The sequence below is a fragment of the Dipodomys spectabilis genome, unplaced genomic scaffold (assembly GCF_019054845.1).
Source record: "Dipodomys spectabilis isolate Male_0828 unplaced genomic scaffold, ASM1905484v1 ptg000422l, whole genome shotgun sequence".
Lineage (NCBI taxonomy): Eukaryota > Metazoa > Chordata > Mammalia > Rodentia > Heteromyidae > Dipodomys > Dipodomys spectabilis.
The window spans coordinates 5,850,352-5,871,999 of NW_024871099.1; the positions used below are offsets into that span (position 1 = coordinate 5,850,352).

General features: G+C 49.8%; 1 protein-coding gene across 1 annotated transcript; it reads right to left on the reverse strand.

Moving 5' to 3' along the window:
• Positions 1-15: 15 nt before the first annotated feature.
• Map4k1 (mitogen-activated protein kinase kinase kinase kinase 1) lies at positions 16-21,111 on the reverse strand. The gene is made up of 31 exons (XM_042667855.1): positions 20,876-21,111; positions 20,653-20,710; positions 20,442-20,532; positions 19,666-19,730; positions 17,467-17,522; positions 17,320-17,367; positions 17,112-17,154; positions 16,952-17,024; positions 16,033-16,164; positions 15,220-15,282; positions 15,035-15,116; positions 13,141-13,257; positions 12,856-12,934; positions 11,719-11,777; positions 11,593-11,636; positions 11,460-11,504; positions 10,683-10,725; positions 10,236-10,398; positions 10,069-10,151; positions 8,055-8,139; positions 6,535-6,611; positions 6,360-6,420; positions 5,314-5,422; positions 5,164-5,222; positions 4,883-4,986; positions 4,220-4,394; positions 3,875-3,937; positions 3,407-3,496; positions 3,248-3,318; positions 1,858-1,913; positions 16-205 (listed from the first exon to the last, which is right to left on the reverse strand). Exons 1-31 carry the CDS (start codon positions 20,972-20,974, stop codon positions 136-138), a joined length of 2,463 nt encoding a protein of 820 aa, XP_042523789.1. The 5' UTR covers positions 20,975-21,111; the 3' UTR covers positions 16-135.
• Positions 21,112-21,648: the final 537 nt, after the last annotated feature.

Consider the following 21,648-nt stretch of genomic DNA (forward strand, 5'->3'; position numbering starts at 1 on the left):
AAACCAAGATGATAGTAGAGGCTGAAGTCAGTTTATTGGAAGACAAGGCCTTCACATGATGAATAGTGTGTATTTGTTGGGGTGTGTGTATGCAGGGAATTCTTCCTAATAGCCCCTCCACCCCCACCCAGAACTTCATTCCTGGATGTAGAGGTTGCTGGGGGCAGTAGGGTCATCTGCTGGCCTTGTCTCCACCACTACAGGCCTAGAAAAGGAGAAGTCATTTGTTTTTTCATTTATTTACTCCTTCACAAAGTAGGTAATAGAAATTGCCAGCCCAATGGGACCCTGTCAAAATGAATGAGCAAGCTAGGTGTGGTAATGTATGCCATTAATTCTAGTACTTGAGAGGCTTTGGCAATAGGACCATGAGTTTAAGGCCATCCTAGGCTGTCTGAGACTGTCTGAAGACAACAATGAAAAAAACCTTCTGATCTTTTTGTGTGTGTGTTCCAGTCCTAGGGCTTGAACTCAAGGTCTGAGTGCTGTCTCTGAGGTTTCTTTGTTCAAGGCTAGAGCTCTACCACTTGAGCCACAGCCTCACTTCCAGCTTTTTTATTTTTTTTTAGGTTGGTTCTGGAGCTTGTCTCTGGGCCAGGGCATTGTCACTCAGCTCTTCAGCTCAAGGCTAGCACTCTACCATTAGAGCCACAGTGCCACTTCCAGTTTTCTGAATGGTTTATTGGAGATAAGAGTCTCACAGACTTTCTTGCCCAGGCTGGCTTTGAATCGTGATCCTCAGATCTCAGCCTCCTAAGTAACTAGTATTACAAATGTGAGCACCAGCGCCCAGCTTCTTCCAGCTTTTTTTTTTTTTGAGATAAGACTATCATGAACTTTTTACTTTAAAAAATAACTATTTTTTAAAAAATAACTTTAAGCCGGGCACTGGTGGCTCACGCCTGTAATCCTAGCTACTCAGGAGGCTGAGATCTGAGGATTGCGGTTCAAAGCCAGCCCGGGCAGGAGAGACCGTGAGACTCCTATCTCCAATAAACCACCAGAAAACCGGAAGTGGCGCTGTAGCTCAAGTGGTAGAGCGCTCGCCTTGAGCTGAAGAGCTAAGGGACAGCGTCCAGGCCCAGAGTTCAAGCCCCATGACCGACAAAAAAAAAAAATAACTTTAAGCCAGGTGCTGGTGGTTTACACTTGTAATCTTAGCTATTCAGAAAACTGAGATCAGGGGATGGTGGTTCAAAGCCAGCCCAGGCAGGAAAGGCCATGAGACTCTTATCTTCAATTAACAACCAGAAAACTGGAAGTGGTGCTGTAACTCAAAGTGGTAGAGTGCTAGCCTTGAGTGAACAAGCTTAGAGACAGTGCCCAGACCTTGAGTTCCAGCCCCACATCCGACAAAAATAAAAATAAAAATAAATAAATAAAAAGAAACATGGCAAACTGGAGATATGGCTCAAGTGGTAGAGCACTTACTTAGCAAACGTAAGGCCCTAAGTTCAAGTCCCAATCCAGTTAGAAAGGAAACTGTCTGGGGCTGGGAATGTGGCTTAGTAGTAGAGTGCTTGCGTAGCATGCATGAAGTCCTGAGTTTGATTCCTCAGTATCATATACACAGAAAAAGCTGGAAGTGGTGCTGTGGCTCAAGTGGTAGAGTGCTAACCTCGAGCAAAAGAAGCTCAGGGACAGTGCCCAGGCCCTGAGTTCAAGCCCCAGGACTGGCAAGAAAGAAAGAAAGAAACTGTCCCTTTGGTAGCCATGCATGCATAGACAATGAGGACAGGGAGATTGGAGAGGCTGTCCAGGCCAAAGATCCAGGTGGCTGCAGACACCTCTGGATGGCTTCTCTACTTCAGGGCCCATTCCCAGGTTCTTCTGCCCTCCCCCTTGCCACCACCATACCTGGAGGAGCCAAGCAAGCGGAAGGTGAGGGTGGGATCTCTTAACTCTTGCAGCATCTACAGAAAAATCAACTGTGTGAGTAATCAAGAAGCCCCCTCCCTTCCACACCAGCCTGTAGACGTTTCTGAATGTCTAAGTCCAGAACCAATCATTTCCAACAGTACACAACAGCTGTGAGACCTCCAGCAAGTTACTTAACCTCTCTGTGCTTCAGATGGCTAACCTGCAAACTCTTACTAAACACTTGATGGGTGATTGTAATCATCAGTAATTTGGCATGGTGCTCCATGACATGAGTCCCCATTTCCCTTCCATTGCCAATGCAGGACAGTGAAGCACAGAAAGACAATGTCATGTGGTCAGTCCAGAACAGATGGCTCACACCTAGCTACTCAGGAGATGAGATCTCAGGATCATGGTTCAAAGCCAGCCTGGGCAGAAAAATCTGAGACAAAAGTCTTCTCTCAAATTAACTACCAAAAAACCAGAAGTGAGCCGGGCACTGGTGGCTCACACCTGTTAATCCTAGCTACTCAGGAGGCTGAGATCTGAGGATCGCAGCTCAAAGCCAGCCTGGGCAAGAAAGTCCATGAGACTCTTATCTCCAATAAACCACTAGAAAACCAGAAGTGCACTGTAGCTCAAGTGGTAGAGCACTAGCCTAGTGCTGAAGAGCTGAGGGACAGTGCCCAGGCCCAGAGTTCAAGACCCAGGACCAACAACAACAACAAAAAAAGCCAGGGCTGGGAAGGTGGCTCAGTGGTAGAGTGCTTGCCTTGCATGTTTGAGGCCCTGGGTTCTATTCCTCAGCACCACATAAGCAAAAAAAAAAAAAGCCGGAAGTGGCGTTGTTGCTCAAGTGGTAGAGTGCTAGCCTTGAGCTGAAGAGCTGAGGGACAGCACCCAGGCCCAGAGTTCAGGCCCCACGACTGGACCCCCCCCCAATAAAAAGCCAGAAGTAGAAGTATGGCTCAAGTGGTAGAGCCTTGAGTAGAAAAAGCTAAGGGACAGTTCCAAGGCCCTGAGTACAAGCCCAATTCTAACCACACACACACACACACACACACACACACACACACACACACACACACCCACGTCATGTGCCCATGGGATTCTACTCCATGCTTTTAACCATCCACAGCTCTCTACATTGGCCCCCATATTGCAATTGGGAAACAAAGTCTCAGAACAAAATCCCTTGCAGAAGGTCACAAGGGCCCAGAATACTACTGGGGTTCCAGAGGCAGACAAGGGATCCAAATCTGAGCTGAAACAAAGGGAAAGCATCCCCAGTGGACTCCAAGACCTGACTTGGGTTTTCCAAGCTCACCTGATAATGAAATGACTTAGGGAGGGGGTGGGATGCTGAGTTTGGAGGGGAGAAACTCACCTGATCTGAGCCTGGAGCCCACACTTGCACCCCATGCTTCCAGAAGGCCTGAAGTTGGCCTCCAACCATAGCTGCAGAGAAAGCAGTATCCGTGACCCTTGGGATTGCTGGATCCCTGAAGCCTCTGCCCAACCCTGGGCCCTCCCATCCCCAACGCACCCACAGCCTCTACTGTTTCAGCCATAGAGATCTCAGTGGTGCGAAGTCCCCGGATTGGGGCCCCTTCTGGAGTTACCAGCTTCAGAGAGCCTGGAGAGAAGTAGAGTGAGGTTTTGTCTTATTTTGTTTTTGTGTCAGTCCTGGGGCTTGAACTCAGGGCTTGGGTTCTGTCTTCCCTGAGCTTTTGTTGTTGTTGTTGTTGTTCAAGGCTAGTGCTCTAACACTTGGGCCACAGCTCCACTTCTGGTTTTTCTGGTGATTACTTAGGGTAAGAGTCTCACAGACTTTCCTGCCTGGGCTGGCTTTGAACCGTGATCCTTAGATCCCAGCCTCCTTGAGTAATTAGGATTACCAGTGTGAGCCACCAACATTCAGCTGAGTGAGGTTTTTACCTAAGTCCCAGATATACCAGGGCCTGAAAGGCAGGCACCAGGTCCTGGGGTAGGGAAATGGAAGAATGTTTCTTACCATCCATCAACACCATCACCATGTCTTCTTTTACCTGGGTCACCTGTACAGGTCCCTTGTGCTCTGTTTGAGAGATTGTGGGGAGGGGTTAAGAACCAATTTCTCTCCCACACCACCCCTAGAAGACTAGAGCCTCTGCTAAGCACCAGATAAGTCCCAAGCAAGTAGTCCCCGCCCACCACACAAGCCCCACCCCCTCCTCAATCTTACCAATCACATAAAAGCCGCTATTCTTTCCCCTCCCAAGCCCTGCCCTTTTCCAGGATCGCCCAATCAGGTCCACCCTTCCAGGAGGGCTAAGCCCCAGCCTCTCCAGCTCCGCCCTCTGCCACACACCCCACTCACCCGTGCTCTCCTCGCCCAGCCAACAGGACAGCGCGCCGAAGCGCACGGTATGGAAGACCACCGACCTGGCGGGTTTCCCGGGGCTCACGCCGATGCACACGGACGGCAGCTCCGAGCCTGGCGTGCTCAGCAGCGCAAACACTGGCAGCGGCGTGGGCAACGGGAACAGCACCTGCTGCGGGGAGCAGGGGGGAGGGGGACAAACGAGGAGGGGCGGACTCAGGGGTGGGACCTATGGGACAGGGCTTTGCAGCAGGCCTGGGACTTCCCAAGAATTTCCTAGGGATGGAGGGGGATGGAAGAAGTCTTAAAAGAGTGAAGACTCAGGAATTAGGGGTGCCTCCTTAGGAACAAGGGTGCAGCTTCGTTTGGGGGTATACGAGCCTAACAATAGAAAGATAAGGATTTACACACACACACACACACACACACACACACACACACGCCCAAGATCCTTGCTGTCCCAAGGGCAACAAAATTTTTGCTTATAGACTCAAAGTGGACTCTGAGACCTTCAGATAGGACAAAGGGTCTGGAATAGAATTAGGAATAGGTTGTGGGGGCGGAGCTTAAGGATGAAAGGGGGAGTGGGTAGGGCCTCACGGAACTCTCTCCAGAAGCATAGAAGGTCCCCCAACACCCTGGCTCCTTCGGGGACCTTACCCGGACAAGCAAGAACTTGTTCATAGGTTGGTACCACTGAAGCAGGATCACTGATGTCTCCAATGCCCCACACAGGAACGGACCCCCAGAGCTCTCACCCTCTGCTGTAGGAGTGGGCAACGATGGGTAAACATCAATCTCCTTTCCTCCTTGTTCTCCTCTAGTGAGAACCACACTTCTTCCCCTGGACCCTGAGATGTGCTGTCTTAATTCCTCAGCCTTCTTGGGAGGATGCTGCAGAAGCCCTGCCCCCTGCCATCCCTGGGGGTGGGGACTCTCACCTACACAGCATGCCCGGCAGCCTTTGGTGTCTTGGATCTTGGTGGAGACCATGTTCTTTCTGAAGAAGAGATGGATGTGAATGGGTGTGAGATGGCAGTGATGGGGGCGGGAGGTCATAGGAGTTAAGGCTGCCGCTTGGGGGCTGATACCTGGCTAGTAGGCGGTGGGGGCTAATGTGAGCGATAGGGTTTCCTGCTCTGGTCTCTTTCCGTTCCAGCAGGCCCAGGATGCTATGAGAATACAGGTGGGGAGTCTTTCCTGCAGTGTGTGTATGTAGGGGGGGAAGCAGGAAGTAGTTATAGGACCCTGGAGACCCCCTCCTTTCTTCCATCCCTCCATTGGCTCTTGCCCTTTGAAACTCCTAAGACTGCACATCCCAAGCATGCTTCATTCATTCCCTTCCTGCCCTAAATGTAAGATGGGTACAGTGACTCAGGCCTGCAATCCAGCTACTCAAGAGGCTCAGATCTGAAGATCACCATTGGAAAATCCATGAAATTCATCTCTAATTAACCAGCAAAAAGCCAGCAGAAAAAGCTAAACAAGAGCATGAGACCTCAGTACCAACACACACACAAACACAGAGTTGATATTAGAACCTAAGGCTGAAATTTTTGTTTTATTTTTGTATATCACTTCTATTATTATTATCATTATTATTATATTACTATTATTATTGAGACAGGGTTTTGTTATGTAGCTCAAACAGGCCTTGAACTTACTATGTACACCAGTATGACCTTGAACTCAACTGCAGAAGTCCCACCCCTTCCTTTCTTGGGAGAGGAGTTTCTCAGTTGCTGGGATCCTAATTGCCTGGAGATCAGAGGAATAGACTACCACACATGGCCTCGAAGGGATTTTTTTCTGTCAGTTGTAGAGCTTGAACTCGGGGCCTAGGAGCTGTCCCTGAGCTCTTTTGCACAAAGCTAATGCTCCACCACTTTGAGTCACAGTGCCACTTCTCCTTTTCTGGTGGTTAGAGATAAAAGTCTCATGGACTTTCCTGCCCTAGCTGGCTTTTTGAATCTCAATCCTTAGATCTCAGCCTCCTGAGTGGCTAGCATTACAGGCATGAGCCACCAATGCTTGGCTAGGGGATTTTTTCTCAATTGTGCTTATCTGTGTCCCTTTCTCCTAACCTTGACCCCTTAACTTCTCCCTTTTTCCCTTCCTCCCCCCACCTCCAGCAGACCTGAGAGGGACATGAGGATGTTGTTGATGGAGTACACCCAGGTAGTCCGGCTAGGAAAGAGCTGCAGAGAATAGTAGGAGACAGCTATGTAGTACCCACCAAGATCATTCTGCACACACACTCCCACTCCCTCCCCCCCCCCACCCCCGCACCCCGCCAAGGCACCATCCCTCACCATCTCCATTGTGGCCTCCTGGCCATTTCGATTCAAGATGAAGATGCCTTCCTCTGCCCCCAGAAGCAGGTGCTGGTCTGGGAAGTGGGGGGCAGACAGGATGTTGGGTCCTACCTCATCCCAGGGACCTCCCATCTCCCCTCCTGTCTGAGCTCTGTAAATCTTGTCTCTCAGGTTCTCATATCTACCCCTTTATCCTCCAACTTTCCCCAGTCTGTCTCCCCCAAACCTAGCTCAAACCCCACCCTGTCACTTAATATGATTCTTAGCGTCCTCCATCTATGCCTGACCGTTCTTCTATTCCTGATCCACAAAATCTTGACTGTATTGCCCTCATTTCTCACCCAACCTTGTACCTGTCACTCCAAATAGACTCTACACCTCCTCCTATCTTTTCCCCAATGCCAAGTTCCCACTGCACACAAATCCTTAGCTCAGACATCCACAAATATGGCTTTTTCTGCCAAAGATCGCTGAACTGTGACAGGGTCTCAGCCTCCTGAGTAGCTAGGAATTCCAGGCATGAGCTACCAGTACCTGGCTTAACAGCTATCTGTTGCAAGGGTTGGGCACAGTATTGGGATTTGAACTTAGGATCTCACACTAGAAAGGGAGGCGGTCACTCACTGAGTTATGCATCCAGGTCTTTTTTTTTGTGCTATTTATTTTTGAGAAAAGGTCTTGCTTCTTGCCTTGGCATGTGACTGGACCACAATCCACCTATTTTTCAATTTCTACTATAGCTGGAATGATAAGCATATGCCACCACGACCAGCTTCTTCCATTTAAATGGAGTCTCACTTTTTTTTCTCACTTTTTTTTTTCTTGCCCTAGCTAGCCTGGAACTACACTCCTACAAGTGTAGTAGCCTCCCACATAGCTAGAGTTACAGGAGTGAGCCACCACCTAGCTCTGATTTATTTATTCAACACTGAGACCGGGGCTGGGAAGGTGGTCCAGTGATAGAGCGCTTGCCTTGCATGCCTGAGGCCCTGGGTTCGATTCCTCAGCACCACATAAGCAAAAAGAAAAAGGCCGGAAGTGACACTGTGGCTCAAGTGATAGAGCGTTAGCCTTGAGCTGAAGAGCTGAGGGACAGCGCCCAGGCCCAGAGTTCAGGCCCCACGACTGGACCCCCCCAAAAAAAAAAAGAAGAAACACTGAGACCCTCACTGACCCTCCAGCTCCAGACCCCAAAACATTGATCCCAGTTGCTACCATTAACTCATTAACCTCCAGCTGACTTTTGTCATCAATTGTATATCTCCTACTCTAGACATTCTATTATATTTGAACATCTCTGGGCCTCTAAACTCTTAACTTTCCTGCATTCACTCTCCAATTCATTTTTGCTCTTCTCTTATATCTCTAGATCCAACTGGAACCACAGTCTTGGCCATTCCCCCCATACCCTAATGAGACCCTCCCTATACTTGCCTTGTACCTTTCCTTAAGGTCTCCTAGCCCACCCTGGCTCCCCACCCCCACCCCAGGCCCTTCTGGACCTCCCAAATGCCCACCCTTGGTGGAGGGGTGTGTCCAAGCTGCTGTGCTATGGATCCGAAGAGGGCAGCCATTGAACAGCTTTACAAGAAGAGCACATCCCTGGGTCAGGGCCGGAGTTGGGCCAGAGAAGGAAGCACACACAGCAAAAGAAAATAGGGGACAGGAAGGTACAATGGTTAGGATTCTGGAGCAAGAGTGCCAGGGTTCAAATCCTACCTCTGCTTCCATGGTCTGTTACCTGTGGTTAACTGTAGTCCAAATACATTACATGGAAAATTCCAGATTAAAAAATTGTAAGTCTTAGCTGGGCACTAGTGGGCTCATGCTTGTAAATCTAGCTTCTCTGAGATAAGAGAATCATGGTTTGAAGCCAGTCCTAATAGAAAAGGCTGAGAGACTCTTACCTCCAATAATCTACTCAGAAAAAAGTCAGAGCCAGATGCCAGTGGCTCACACCTATAATCCTAGCTACTCAGGAGGTTGAGGATAGCAGTTCAAAGCCAGCCCAGGCAGGAAAGTCCGTGAAACTCTTAGCTCCAATAAGCTACCAGAAAACCAGACGTGATTCTGTAGCTCAAGTGGTAGAGCACTAGCCTTGAGCTGAAGAGCTAAGGGACAGCGCTCAGGCCCAGAGTTCAGGCCCATGACCGACAAAAAAAAAAAGCTCAGGTATAGCACCCAGGCTGAGTTCAAGCCCCCAAGACTGGCAAAAAATATATTTAAAAATCTTATTTAAAATGCATATCTCGGGGCTGGGAAGGTGGCTCAGTGGTAGAGTGCTTGCCTTGCATGCCTGAAGCCCTGGGTTCGATTCCTCAGCACCACATAAGGAAAAAGCCGGAAGTGGCGCTGTGGCTTAAGTGGTAGAGCGCTAGCCTTGAGCTGAAGAACTGAGGGACAGCGCCCAGGCCCAGAGTTCAGGCCCCACGACTGGACCCCCCCCCCCAAAAAAAAAAGAATATAAAATGCATATCTCCCTAAACAGGATATTGCCCTAATTATCTTATTTGATTATAGTTATTATTTTTGTTTGTGTGCCCATATTGAGGCTTGAACTGAGGGATTCTCACATTTGTTTGGCTTTTCTGTTCAAGGCTGAGGTTCTATCACCTGAGCAGTACCTCCATCTCCACTTCTGGCTCTTTTTTTTTTTTTTTTTTGCCAGTTCTGGGGTTTGAACCCAAGGCTTGGGCACTGTCTTTGAGCTTCTTTTTGCTCAAGACTAGCACTCTACCACTTGAGCCAAAGTGCGACTTCTGGCTTCTTCTGTTTATTTGGTGCTGAGGAATCAAACCCAGGGCTTCATGCATGCTAGGCAAGCACTCTACCATTAAGCCACATTCCCAGCCCTACTTCTGGCTTTTTTGCTGGTTAATTGGAGGCAAGAGTCTCTGGGACATTTTTGCCCAAAGTTGGCTTTGAACTGTGGTCCTCAGATCTCAGCTTCCAGAGTAGCTAGGATTACAGGTATGAGTTATCAGTGCCCATCTTGACTATAGTTATTATATGCCTTGTGCCCTCCTCTTGCCCCCTCTTTCTGTCCTGTCTGTCTCTCTATTTTAGATGGTTCTGGGAATTGAACCCAGGGCCTCATGTATACTAAACAAGTGCTCTACCACTAAGCTACCTTTTCATTTCTGTTATTCTCTTACTGTGTCTAACTTACCAATTAAACTTTCACATAGGTATGCTTGGATAGGAAAAATAAAAATATAGAATTGAGTACTATCCACAGGGTATCTACTGGTGTGGGGGGGAGGTCTGAGAACATAGCCACCATAGATTAGGAGGTATACTGTATACAGAACTCAGGCAAGCTACTTACTCTTCTGTGCCTCCGTTTCCCAACTGTGACATGGAGGATAATACCTACCTCTGTGATATGTTTCTGTCTGTGGAGGCTTACACCAGGTAAAGACACGAGATCAGTGCCTGGCACAAAAGGCTCAATAAATATCACCTACTGTTCTAAGTCTCTCCTACTCCCAGGACACCAGGCCAACCATAAGGCACATAGCAGCCTCTTACCTTTCTCTTCATCTTTTCCTTTCTAGGGGGCAACCGTGGGGGCTGGTCAGGCTCTCGGGCAGCTGGGTTCCAGAGTGAGGGTTCTGAGAGGGGTTGGAACAAAATCAGCATCTAGGGGCCTCCCTGACACTCCTGCCCTCCCCTTTCTTCCCCAGCCTATCCTTTACCTGAGTGGGCAGTTAGGTGGGGGCTGGGAGTGGCTAGGGGAGGTCCGAGATGAGGGGTACGTGGGGGAGGCCCGCTGGCACACCGGACCAGCACCCCTGGGCTCAATTGCCCCTCATCCCCCATCTTCCCAAAGCCATCGTCTGACGGAGAACGGGACTTGGGCTTTGGAGACAGAAGGAGGAAACATGGAGAAACATCAGATGGACTCAGAAAGAGGGTACCCTTGCACCCCCTCCCCCAGTCCCTGACTCCACAGGTACAGAGTTGGCTGAGGCCAATGACCTCTCTCCACTCTAGCCTTCACCCTGCTTTCCCACTGTACCCCACAAACCAAATACTGGAGTGGCAACTGACGTGTTCACAAGGCCATGCCAAGTTTCTATCACCCCAGATTCCCAAGCCCTGGGGATCCCCGAGTCTCAGCATCTAAGGACTCAGGGCCTTACCTTGGGGGGCAGTGGAGGAGGCTTATCCTCTGCAGGGGTGGGGCTGAAAGACAAAGATGGGGTAAGCAAGGAGGGGCAGGAAGTTGGTATGTTCAGGGCTGGGAAGGCAGTGCTGGTGTCGGGGAGAGGAAGTGTGGCTGGAGCTGAGGACTATGGGGCTGACAGCCAGGGAACAGGAGCAACTCAGGGGTAGCAAGGGCTGGCAATACACCCAGCATTCAAGGTTGGCAATATACCAGGAGACTGGCGATACACTGGGCACTCCCATCTTCCCAGGCACCTGGTGATACAATCAGCAGGAAATCCCAGACCCCACCACGGGCCATGGGAGCCCAACCACACTGGGTAAGTCTGGGTGTGGGGCAAGGAGAAATTTACAGAAACCAAGATCTGAGGTCAAATGAGAGGTTGAGAGATGAGGGCTCAAGTGGAGGGTTAGGTTTGAAGCTGAGGTTTGGGGGTGCAGGCAAATATGTGGGAGGAGACTGTGGCATTGGACAAGGGAACATTTCAGATGGAGATGGGAGCTGAGGACATCTGGGGGGGGCTGAAGTTGAGGGTGGAGGTTGGAGATGGGATAGATGAGGGGTCAGGGGTCAGAAGTCAGAGGTGAAGGGAGAGGGTAGAACTGGGGAGCAGGGTTTGTGTAGGAAGGAAGGTGAGGGCTGCATGGGGGGGGGAGGTCAGGGTTCAGGGTCAGGGTAGAGATAAGGTTGGAGGTAAGGTGGGTCCAGCTGTCACATGTGGGGGGGGGGGCTATGGGACAGGGCCTCTTACATGTCCACGTCATCATAGTCGTCATCAGAATCTGATAGAGATCTCCTAAAGAGTGTAGGGTATGAGTCACAGGCAATCCCTACATATCCTGGTACCCCCTCCCTCCACACACACACACCCAGGGGTCCCTGACCTGGGTCTGCTGCTGCTGAGGTCTTCAGGGGGCTGTAAGCAAGCCTGCAGGATGGGGGGAAGAGGGTTAGTTTGGCCTGGGGGGAAGGGGAGGGTGTGGGCAGAGGGGAGGGAGGCAGCAGCTCACCGTGTTGGCCTGGGACCCAGGCTCCATGCCTCTCAGCCTCCTGAATTCCATGTGCCACTCTGGGAGGAGAGGACAGTTGAACCAGTGGGGCAGGGAGAGGAACTTGAGAGGAGGAAGGAAAAGCTAGGGGATTGGTGTGTTGGACCCTTGGGGATAAGCCTTGGATTAAAGAGATCTCCTTTTGTGGGGAGGGGAATATTAAGATTTTAGATCTGGGAAGTGGAGAGATTTCAATTATAGAAGGCTTAAGGAAGGACTGGGCAGGTGGCTCAGTGGTAGAGTGCTTGCCTTGCATGCATGAGGCCCTGGGTTCGATTCCCCAGCACCACATAAGCAAAAAGAAAAAAAGCCAGAAGTGGCGCTGTGGCTCAAGTGGTAGAGCGCTAGCCTTGAGCTGAAGAACTGAGGGACAGCGCCCAGGTCCAGAGTTCAGGCCCCATGACCGGACCCCCCCCCAAAAAAAAAAAAAAAAAAGCTTAAGGATATATTTGAGAACCAAAGGTTCAAGTAAGTGTTTTGGGGGGATGAGATGGGAGGTATTTTGGGAGTCTGCAGCTCAGAAAGGTCAAGTGGGAGAGGGGGTGGGGCACATTTCTATGGTTATTTTATAGGTCAGGTGGTAACCACTTTGAGCCACTTCCAGTTTTCTGGTGGTTAATTGGAGAAAAGAGTCTCACAGACTTTCCTGCTGAGGCTGGCTCAGAATTATGATCCTCAGATCTCATGAGTAGCTAGGATTATAGGCATGAGCCACCAGCACCCATCCTCCATGAGACTCATCTCCAATTAACCACCAGAAAACCGGAAGTGGTGCTGTGGCTCAAAGTGGTAGAGCTCTAGTCTTGAGCAAAGGAGTCCAGGAGCAGTACCTAGGCCTTGAGTTCCAGTTCCAGGACTGACACAAAACCAACGAACAAACGAACGAAAGGAAAGAAAGGAAGAATGAAAGAAAGGAAAGAAAGAAAGGAAAGAAAGAAAGAGGAAGGAAGGAAGAAAGAAAGGAAGGAAGGAAGGAAGGAAGGAAGGAAGGAAGGAAGGAAGGAAGGAAGGAAAGAAGAAAAGATGGTAGATCAAAGGGGTCTTCTCAATCAAGTATAGGACCAGGCATCTCCAAACTGCAGAATTCTATCTACTTACCATAATGATCTGCATCTGGGATTTTCAGAGAGCTGGACCGGTGAGTTGATCTGATCCGCCGAGGGACGGCAGGGGGTGGCTGGGCAGAGGGCAGGCTGCATCAGGACTTGTGCCCACCCCCAAACCCCAACCATAATCAACCTATCGGCCTAGCCAGGAGCTTTCTTCTCTACCTTAATCCTCTGCACCTAGCAAGCCAACTCCCCCTTCCTCTTCTGTGTTCTTTCTAGGAGAGGCTATGGGATGGCATCTCTCTTGGCAGAGGGGGAATTGGTAGAACCTCACCTCCGACTCCTCGTCTTCAATCTCACCAACAGGGGGCCCTTTTCCCGGGTTCCTCATTTTGTCAAGAAGATCTAGGATGAGGCCTCTGTTCAGCCCAGCCTGTGAAACTAACTGATGCTGTGGGAGGAGGGAGTGTTGGCACACAGGGGTCATGGAGGGAAGATTGTGACAGGGTTTCACTAAGGGGACCCATGGGGGCAGTGCCAGCTGACAGGGAAGGCAGGAAAGTCTAGAGAATTGTGAGAAGTCTGAAGGGATTAGAAGAATTTAGGGTTCTCAGAAGGGAGAATTTCTGGAACTGCAGGGATTCTTAGAAGCCAACGGAAGAAGGTCCTTAGAAGCAGTTGGCTGGATTTGAGAAGAGTCTCAGAAACAAGACTCATGGGACACGGCAAGTTCTAGCAGTTTAGGGGAATCACAGAAAGATCTGGGGAGTAGGGCACTGGTGACTCATGCCTAGTATCCTAGATAATCAGGAGGCTGAAATCTGAGGGTCGAGGTTCAAAGCCAGCCCAGGTGAGAAAGTCCATGAGACTCTGATCTCCAATTAACCAGCAAAAAGCCAGAAGTGGAGCTGTGGCTCAAGTGGTATGGTGCTATCTTTGAGCAAAAAAGCTTAGTTGGGGGCTAGGAATGTACCTTAGTGGTAGAGTACTTGTCTAGCATGCATGAAGCCCTGGGTTTGATTCCTTAGTACCACATAAGCAGAAATAGCCAGAAGTGGCACTTCGGCTCAAGTGGTAGAGTACTAGCCTTGAGCAAAAGAAACTCAGGGGGGGGAAAAAAAAAAAAAGAAGCTCAGGGACAGTGCCCAGGCCCTGAATTCAAGCCCCAGGACTGGCACTAAAAAGGAAAAAAGCAAGATTTGGGAGCACAATATAGAGGGTCTTGGTGGAGGTCCTGGGAAATTCCAAGGGATTATAGAGACTGCAGGGGTCACTGGGGTTCTATAACCCCAGAAGGAAAATGGGGAGCCTTCTTTCTGCCAAGGGTGATTTAATTATTTATAATATTATAGGTCATACAAAATTGTCAACATAAGCAGATGGCTGCAGACAGCCAATGAACAGGATAGGTGTTTGTCCCTTCAAATACTAATTTTTTTTGTCAGTTGTGGGGCCTGAACTCTGGGCCTGTGCACTGTCCCTAAGCTCTTCAGCTCAAGGCTAGCACTCTACCGCTTGAGCCACAGCACCACTTCCGGCATTTTCTCTTTATGTGGTGCTGAGGAATTGAACCCAGGGCCTTGTGCATGCAAGGGAAGCGCTCTACCACTGATCCACCTTCCCAGCCCCAATACTATGTTTTTTCCTTTGTGCTGTTCCTGGGGCTTGAACTCGGCCAGGGTACTGTTCCTGAGCTTTTGTTTTTTTGCTACAGGCTACCACTTGAGCCATAGCTCTCCTTTTCCATCTTTCTCTCTCTCTCTCTCTCTCTCTCTCTCTCTCTTCGTGGTTTAGTGAAGTTAAGAGTCTCTCAGGGGCTGGGAAGGTGGCTCAGTGGTAGAGTGCTTGCCTTGCATGCATGAGGCCCTGGGTTCGATTCCTCAGCACCACATAAGCAGAAAAAAGCCAGAAGTGGTGTTGTGGCTCAAGTGGTAGGGCACTAGCCTTGAGCTGAACAGCTGAGAGGCAGTCCCTAGGCCCAGAGTTCAGCCCCCAGGACCGACAAAAAAAAAAAAAAAGTCTCTCAGATCAGTCTACCTGGGCTGGCTTTGAACCATGATCCTCAGATCTCAAGCCTCCTGAGTAGGACTACAGGCATGAGCCACCAGTGCCAGGCTTTACCAAATGGGTCTAATAGGCCCCAGGATATTTGCCACCCCTGTCAAATGAGGGAACTACCAAAAGCCCAGAGAACTGTGGGGCCTAGGGAACTGGGAGGGGAAGCTTACGCTGAGCAGCTTGATGGCACTGGGCCGTTTCTTGGGGCTTTTAGTGAGGGTGACTTTGATAAAGTTGTGGAAAGCAGCTGACCTGGAGGAAGAAGCCAGATTGTGGGTGAGGGCACTAAGGACTTTCCCCAATCCAGCCCTGGCCCTTTGCTCCTTCCTTGTCCCCACTCAGGTCATCCGTTTACCATTTTCCTTTTTCCTTTAGCCGGGGAGGCTGGTAGCCACTCTTAGTCATGAGGAAGAGAACTCTAAAAAGAATAGGGAAGCAATGTGGGGTTCACGCCCCTTTTCAAGGAAGCTACATTCATGGCTTCAGTGTTTCCTAACAGCACACAGGTCAGCAGAGCAATGTTAGAAACAAATGGAAATGAGGATCCAGTTTGACAGTGGACTGGGATGAGACTAGTATTGCTTTTATTTTTTGGTAACATTGGGGTCTGAACTCAAGATCTCACACTTGCTAGGCAGATGCCCTACTACTTGAGCCATGCCCCCCAGACCTTTTTGCTTAATTATCTATCTATCTATCTATCTATCTATCTATCTAGTGTGTGCTGTTAGTGAGACTTGAACTCATGGCCTTCTGCTTTCACTTGGCTTTTTCACTCAAGGCTGGTATTAGACCACTTGAGCCATACTTCCACTCCTGACCTTTTGTTGGCGAATTTGAGATCAGAGTCTTACAGACTTTCCTGCCTAGGCTGGCTTCAAACCAAGATCCTCAGATCTTAATTTCCTTGAGTAGCTAGGATGACAGGCACGAGCCATAGGAACCAGGCTTGAGTTTAAATATTTTTCAGGGAGGGTTTTGCCTTTTTGTTTAGCTGCCTTAGAATCTGATCCTCCTGCCTCTGCCTCCCACATGGTTGGGATTACAGGTGTGCACGAAAAATTGAAAAGGTGTTTTGCACCGTGAGTCCATAGAGGCCTCTCTGATGTGAGGACATAAGCTGAGGGGTGGGATCTCAGGCCCAGGGGGACCTGCCATTCCTGCCTACCTGAGAGGGTGTACATCAAAGAGTGGTGGCTGTAGCTCGGCCAATTCAATGGCTGTGATGCCCAGGGACCAGATGTCACACAGCTCATTGTATCCCCCTTTCAGGGCTACAGCTGCAACTTCGGGAGCCATCCTAAGGGGCAGAGACCCCCAGAGAGCCAGAGGTGGCATCAGGTCAGGGAGGAGAGGGTGAAGGAAGACAGAACAGGGTGAGAGGAGGTGGAGTACAGACAGCTAGATGGAGAGGACCATAAAGACAAAGATGGGCAGAGAGAAAGACAGGCAGACATAGACTGGAAGATGCAGACAGAATGAAGTATAGTTGAGCTGGGCTTGGGGGTCACATCATCTGTAATCCCAGCACTCAGGAGGCTGAGGCAGGAGGACCGTGAGTTTGAGGCCAGCCTGAGCTACATTGCAAGACACAGGAAGGAAGGAAGGAGGGAAGGAAGGAAGGAAGGGAGGAAGGGAGGGAGGGAGGGAGGGAGGGAAGGAGGGAGGGAGGGAGGGAGGGAGGGAGGGAGGGAGGGAGGGAGAGGGAAAAACAAAAGCAATAGGGCTGGGGGCAGGTCATGTTTGAGGATGCTCTGGCTTTGTTCCCCAGCATAGAAAAACAAAAGAAAAAAAAAAAAGATCTATTACCACACAGAGACAGAAGCAAAGACAGAAAGAGCTAATGAGAAAAGATGGGAACATATTTGTATGGAGGGGGAGGAGGAGAACGGAAACCTGGAGAGAAATAGGAAGAAAGCAGCACAGAAAGACAGAAGCCTTGAGAGAACCAAAAAGAAAGTCTTTCCCAGACAAACACAGAATGGAGGTGGGAAGGGAGTTTGTCGAGGGATCCAGGGAGGGAAAAATCCTCTGCTCCCCCCCCCCCCCCCCCGCTTACCCCCAGCTGCCCACCAGGCACCCCTCACCAATAGGGTGTTCCAATAAAAGACAGGCGTCTAGCCAGCGTTGCCCCAATCTGAGCTGAGATCCCAAAGTCCGCTGGAGGTAGAGGAAGAAATATACTGTCCCCTGCCTCTCCATTTCCCAGTCGCCCCCTGCCCTCACCCCCGCAACCACCATACTCACCCAGTCTAACTTCTCCGCCATCATTGATGAGGATGTTGGCTCCCTGGGTACCAGAGTAGGAACTGGAACCTGTCAGAATATCTGCTCCCCATAGCTCCCATCCCACAATTCAGAAGTACCTGAACCCCACCCCCCACCCCAACTGTGGCTTCCATTTCCTGGGCTCCCTCCCCCCCCCCCATCCCCCAGTCCCTCATCTCCAGTTCACCTTGATATCCCGGTGTATCTTCTTCTGGGAGTGCAGATAGGCCAGTCCCTGGGGGGAGGAGAAGAGCCACCAGTGGGAGGGGGTGATCTGGAGCTAGCACAAGACCCCCCCCCCTCTTCCTGTAACCCCTCCCAGATCCCTTCTTACCTGGAGCACTTCCCGGCAGACATAGCTGATCTGGAGCTCGGACAGGGAGCCAGTCACTACAACACCAGCCAGGCCACATGTTGGGTGGGAGCCAGGAAACCTGGGCCCTGGAGGCCCCAGATCCTGCCCACACCAGCTGAGAGGATAGTAGAGGGGACGGAGACCCAGGACAGGACAAGTAAGCAGATGAGATGGAGGCATTGCGGGTGACAAAGAAAGGCCCCACAGGGGCTGGGAAGGTGGCTCAGTGGTAGAGCACTTGCCTTGCATGCTCGAGGCCCTGGGTTCGATTCCTCAGCACCACATAAGAAAAAAGCCGGAAGTGGCGCTGTGGCTCAAGTGGTAGAGTGCTAGCCTTGAGCTGAAGAGCTGAGGGACAGCGCCCAGGCCCAGAGTTCAGGCCCCACGACCGGACCCAAAAAAAAAAAAAAAAAAAAGAAAGGCCCCAGGGACATATAGCCACACAGTCTAGAGGGGACAGTCAGCAGATTATTGTGTTTATACCATGTGCCAGATGCTAGTGGCTCACATTTGTAACTCCAGCTACACAGGAGGCTGAAGATCCACGTTCAAAGCCAGCCTGAGCAGACAAATCTAAGAGATTCTTATCTCCAATTAACCAGCAAAAAGTTAGAAGTAGACATGTGGCTCAAGTGGTAGAATGTCAGCCTTGAGCAAAAAAAGCCAAGCAAGATCATAAGGACCCTCAGTTCAAGTCCTTTTCCTGGTACACACACACACACACACACACACACATATACACACACACACACAGAACAACATCCCTGCATTTATGGAGAGAATATTCCAGATAGTAAACAAGATGAATATGTAATATGTATATTACATAGGGCTGGAAGTATTGGCCTAGCATGTGCTAGCTAGGTTCATTCCTAGCCATCAGGGGAAAAAAAAAGAAAAGAGAAGTACATAATACACACATACACATGCACACACACACACACACACACACACACACACACACACACACTAATAAATAGAAGAAAAACAGAGCAAGCAAAGTCAACAGGAAATGTGTGGGAAGGGTTTTGATATTTGACAAAGTGGTCAGTACGGCCACCTAAGAAGGTGTCCCACTCAGAGGGAGAAGAGCAAGAGCTAATTTAGAGGTAGCAGGTGAGAAGGAACTGGGGCTGGGGAGACTGAGGAAAGTGGGGTAGCAGAGGGAGAGGAAAGACCAGCCAGCGCAAGTGGGCTTGGCCACAGTGGACGTGGGAAATTGGAGCTTTTCTGGAGGGAAATAGAAACTGTGGAAAGACCTCGAACTGGGAGTGAGGAATAAGCAAGGGACAGAGGCACAAGGGCAGAGATGAAGGCACAGAGCCCCGCTGAGACACAGAAAGGAGGATGCAGACAGAAACTATGCTGTAGGAAGACATAGACATATTTTGAAAGAGATATGTCTGGGTACTCGTGGCTCACGACTGTAATCTTAGTTACTCAGGAGGCTGAGATCTGATCATCTGTTTGAAGCCAACTAGGGCAAGAAAGTCCAAGAGACTCTAATCTCCAATGAACCACCAAAAATCCGGAAGTGGAGCTGTGGCTCAAAGCAGTAGAGCACTAGCTTTGAGCAAAATTGCTCAGGGACAGCACCCAGACCGTATCTCCTCCCCATCACCACCAAAAAAAAAAAAAGTGCTAAGGAAAAACCAACTAGGTCCTGAGTTCAAGCCCCAATATCAACACACACACACACACACACACACACACCCCTCCAAAACTTCAGAGAGGTAATCAGTATCCCGCCCTAACTCTACCAACAAATTCTCTAAGGAGACTGAGAGGCAGAAAGGACCAGAAATTCATTCCCACATTCCACAAAAATCTAGGCATCTAAGTATGAGCCAAAAAAAAAAAAAAAAAAGAAGAAGAAGAAGAAGAAAAAAAAAAAAAAGAAAAGAAAAAGTTTAACTACAACACAAGTAGGCCTTTGCAAGAGGCTGATACCTAGATAAAGATAGAGAGAGGGAGTTAAAGCAAGTCTCACACACAGAAAGACTGGGGCTGGACTGTTAGATGCTAGAGGGATTCCCAGCATAATGTAGGCCAAACCCACCACACTTTGCATGCAATGTAGAGAAGGAACACTTCCCCAAGTCCGAAACCCAGAGAAGCAGAAGAGGTGGCCTTGAGGAGTAAAGGGCAGGTCCTCCATGACCTAGTCCTTCCTCTAACCTTGGTAAATATCCTGAAGAGAACCAGCCCCACAGAATTCCATGCATATCCACAGCTTCTGCAACCTACAGTCATTGAAAAGCAACAATGATAATATCAATAATACTTCATGAATTATTCCTTACAAGGACAACTGCTACTGGTTGGAGAAAAACAAAAATATACCAGCTCCCCTTGCCCACAGAGTGAGGCCACTGGACAGATGAAGTTGAGGCTCAGACAGGAAATGTACATTGGGGATTTTAACTCAAATATAGATCTTTGAATCTAGTATATCTCTGATGTCCTGGGCTAGTCTAAGGGACAGGAAAGAAGATCTCTCCAGCTTGCAGAGCTGTGGATGGAATGAAAGGCTCCAGAATGCCAGGTTTGGGGGGAATTGAGGTCATTATTGGAACATCCAGGATATTAATTTTTTGGGGGGGTGGTCAGGAATTTAAGAGCTTATATTAAAGGAGCAGAGTGAAACGGGGGCAACTCAAAGGGCAAACTATTGATAAGTTCCTTTGGGGGGATTTGATTTCAGGATTGCTATTAATGAAGGGATTCATTTGGAGAACCCTAGGAAGAAATAAGAGGTTCCAACTGGGGTTTAGATGAAGGGGTGCAGTGATTTAAAAAAAAAAAATGAACTAGTGTGAGAGAAGGCTGAAGTGTCCCAGTTAAAAAGTAAGTGTCAAAGTTGAAGGTAAGGTAAGAGTGTCCTGATTTAAAGTAGCAGTTGAGGGTTAGAGATCAAGTTAGGGGTCAGAAATAAGGGGTCTGAGGCTCATCACCAGAGGTAGCTGCCGTGGTAAGCCACGATGTTGACATGTCGGCAAGTTTTCAACATGAGGATTTCCTTCTGAAGCGTAGCTACATCATCATCTGTTAGGAAGGGCAGGAAAAGGGGTCTGTAGGTTGGGAATTACAGGGAGGGAGATGGTCCTAATGTCCCAGGCTGTGGGGTGAAGGGAGGGAGTTCAAAGTTCCAGGGTCCTCACTTACCAGGTTCCATCTTGACCATTTTCAGTGCCACCAGGTCCCCAGACACCTTGTCACGAGCCTTGTAAAGGGGAAGTTGACCATTAGGCAGGCTCCATTTGCCTGAGTTTCTTAGCGTCCCAGGATCAAGACCAAGTATGGGGGCCTTTTTGCACCTTCTCCCTTTCCCAGGTCTCACCCTAAAGATATCGGTCTGAGGGTGATGGAGACAGAAGGGTTTTCTCACCTTGAACACTTCCCCATAGGTACCGCCACCCAGCCGCTGCAGCAGATCATAGTGATCTCGGGGATCCCTATTAAAGATGTCGTGGTCCATGAGGTCCATCCCCGGAGGATGGGAGCTGGGCCCGTGCCCAGGGGCCAAGCAGGGCCTCAGGGCTCCAACGCTGGCACCTCCCTCCCTCCAGGTTCCCCACAAGCCCTGTGCCTGCCTATCTCTGTGGGCTGTGGCCTTCCCCCTCCCCACTCTCGCTTCCTGCCCCAGCTGCAGGGTTCTGCAAAGGGCTCCACCCCCTGTCCCCTGGGTGTGAAGAGCACTGTGCCTGGGGACCCATGGGACACCCGCCCCCCTCCTTAAAGCTCAGGGCTGAATGCAAATGAGATGCAAACTATTTTAATTGCAATGAGGTGGGGTGTGGGGGGGGGACCATGTGTGTTCTAACACCCCTTCCTTGTTCTAGGAGGGCCCACAAACCATAGTTGAAAGCTCTCTCGGCTGGATGCTTAAAATTTAGCTCTAATCAGAGGCTGCAGGTCTGCACAGAGGATGGCTCGGCTCGCCTAGAACACATACAAAACACGCACTTCAGCATCAGCTCCTGGCTGTGGTGCCTGGTATCTGGATTTTTATGTGTACACACGTGGGTATATTTGGAACACGCTTGCACACAAGGCATATGCCCGTGCATTATATAATATACATGCAGTGTACAGAATCTATGCACAATTTTAGAGTGCAGAAGAGGAGCCCGCCCGCAGCTAGCAGCGGGTGTTGCTTTG

What these genes read in the sequence shown, in the direction of transcription:
- Map4k1 (XM_042667855.1), bottom strand. Translation starts at nt 20,974, where the DNA reads ATGGACCTCATGGACCACGACATCTTTAATAGGGATCCCCGAGATCAC. An exon ending in TTGAAGACGAGGAGTCGGAG is followed by an intron (nt 12,935 to 13,140) that starts GTGAGGTTCTAC and finishes CCCTCTGCCCAG; the next exon opens with CCACCCCCTGCCGTCCCTCG. An exon ending in TGAAACAGTAGAGGCTGTGG is followed by an intron (nt 3,319 to 3,406) that starts GTGCGTTGGGGA and finishes CTTTCTCTGCAG; the next exon opens with CTATGGTTGGAGGCCAACTT.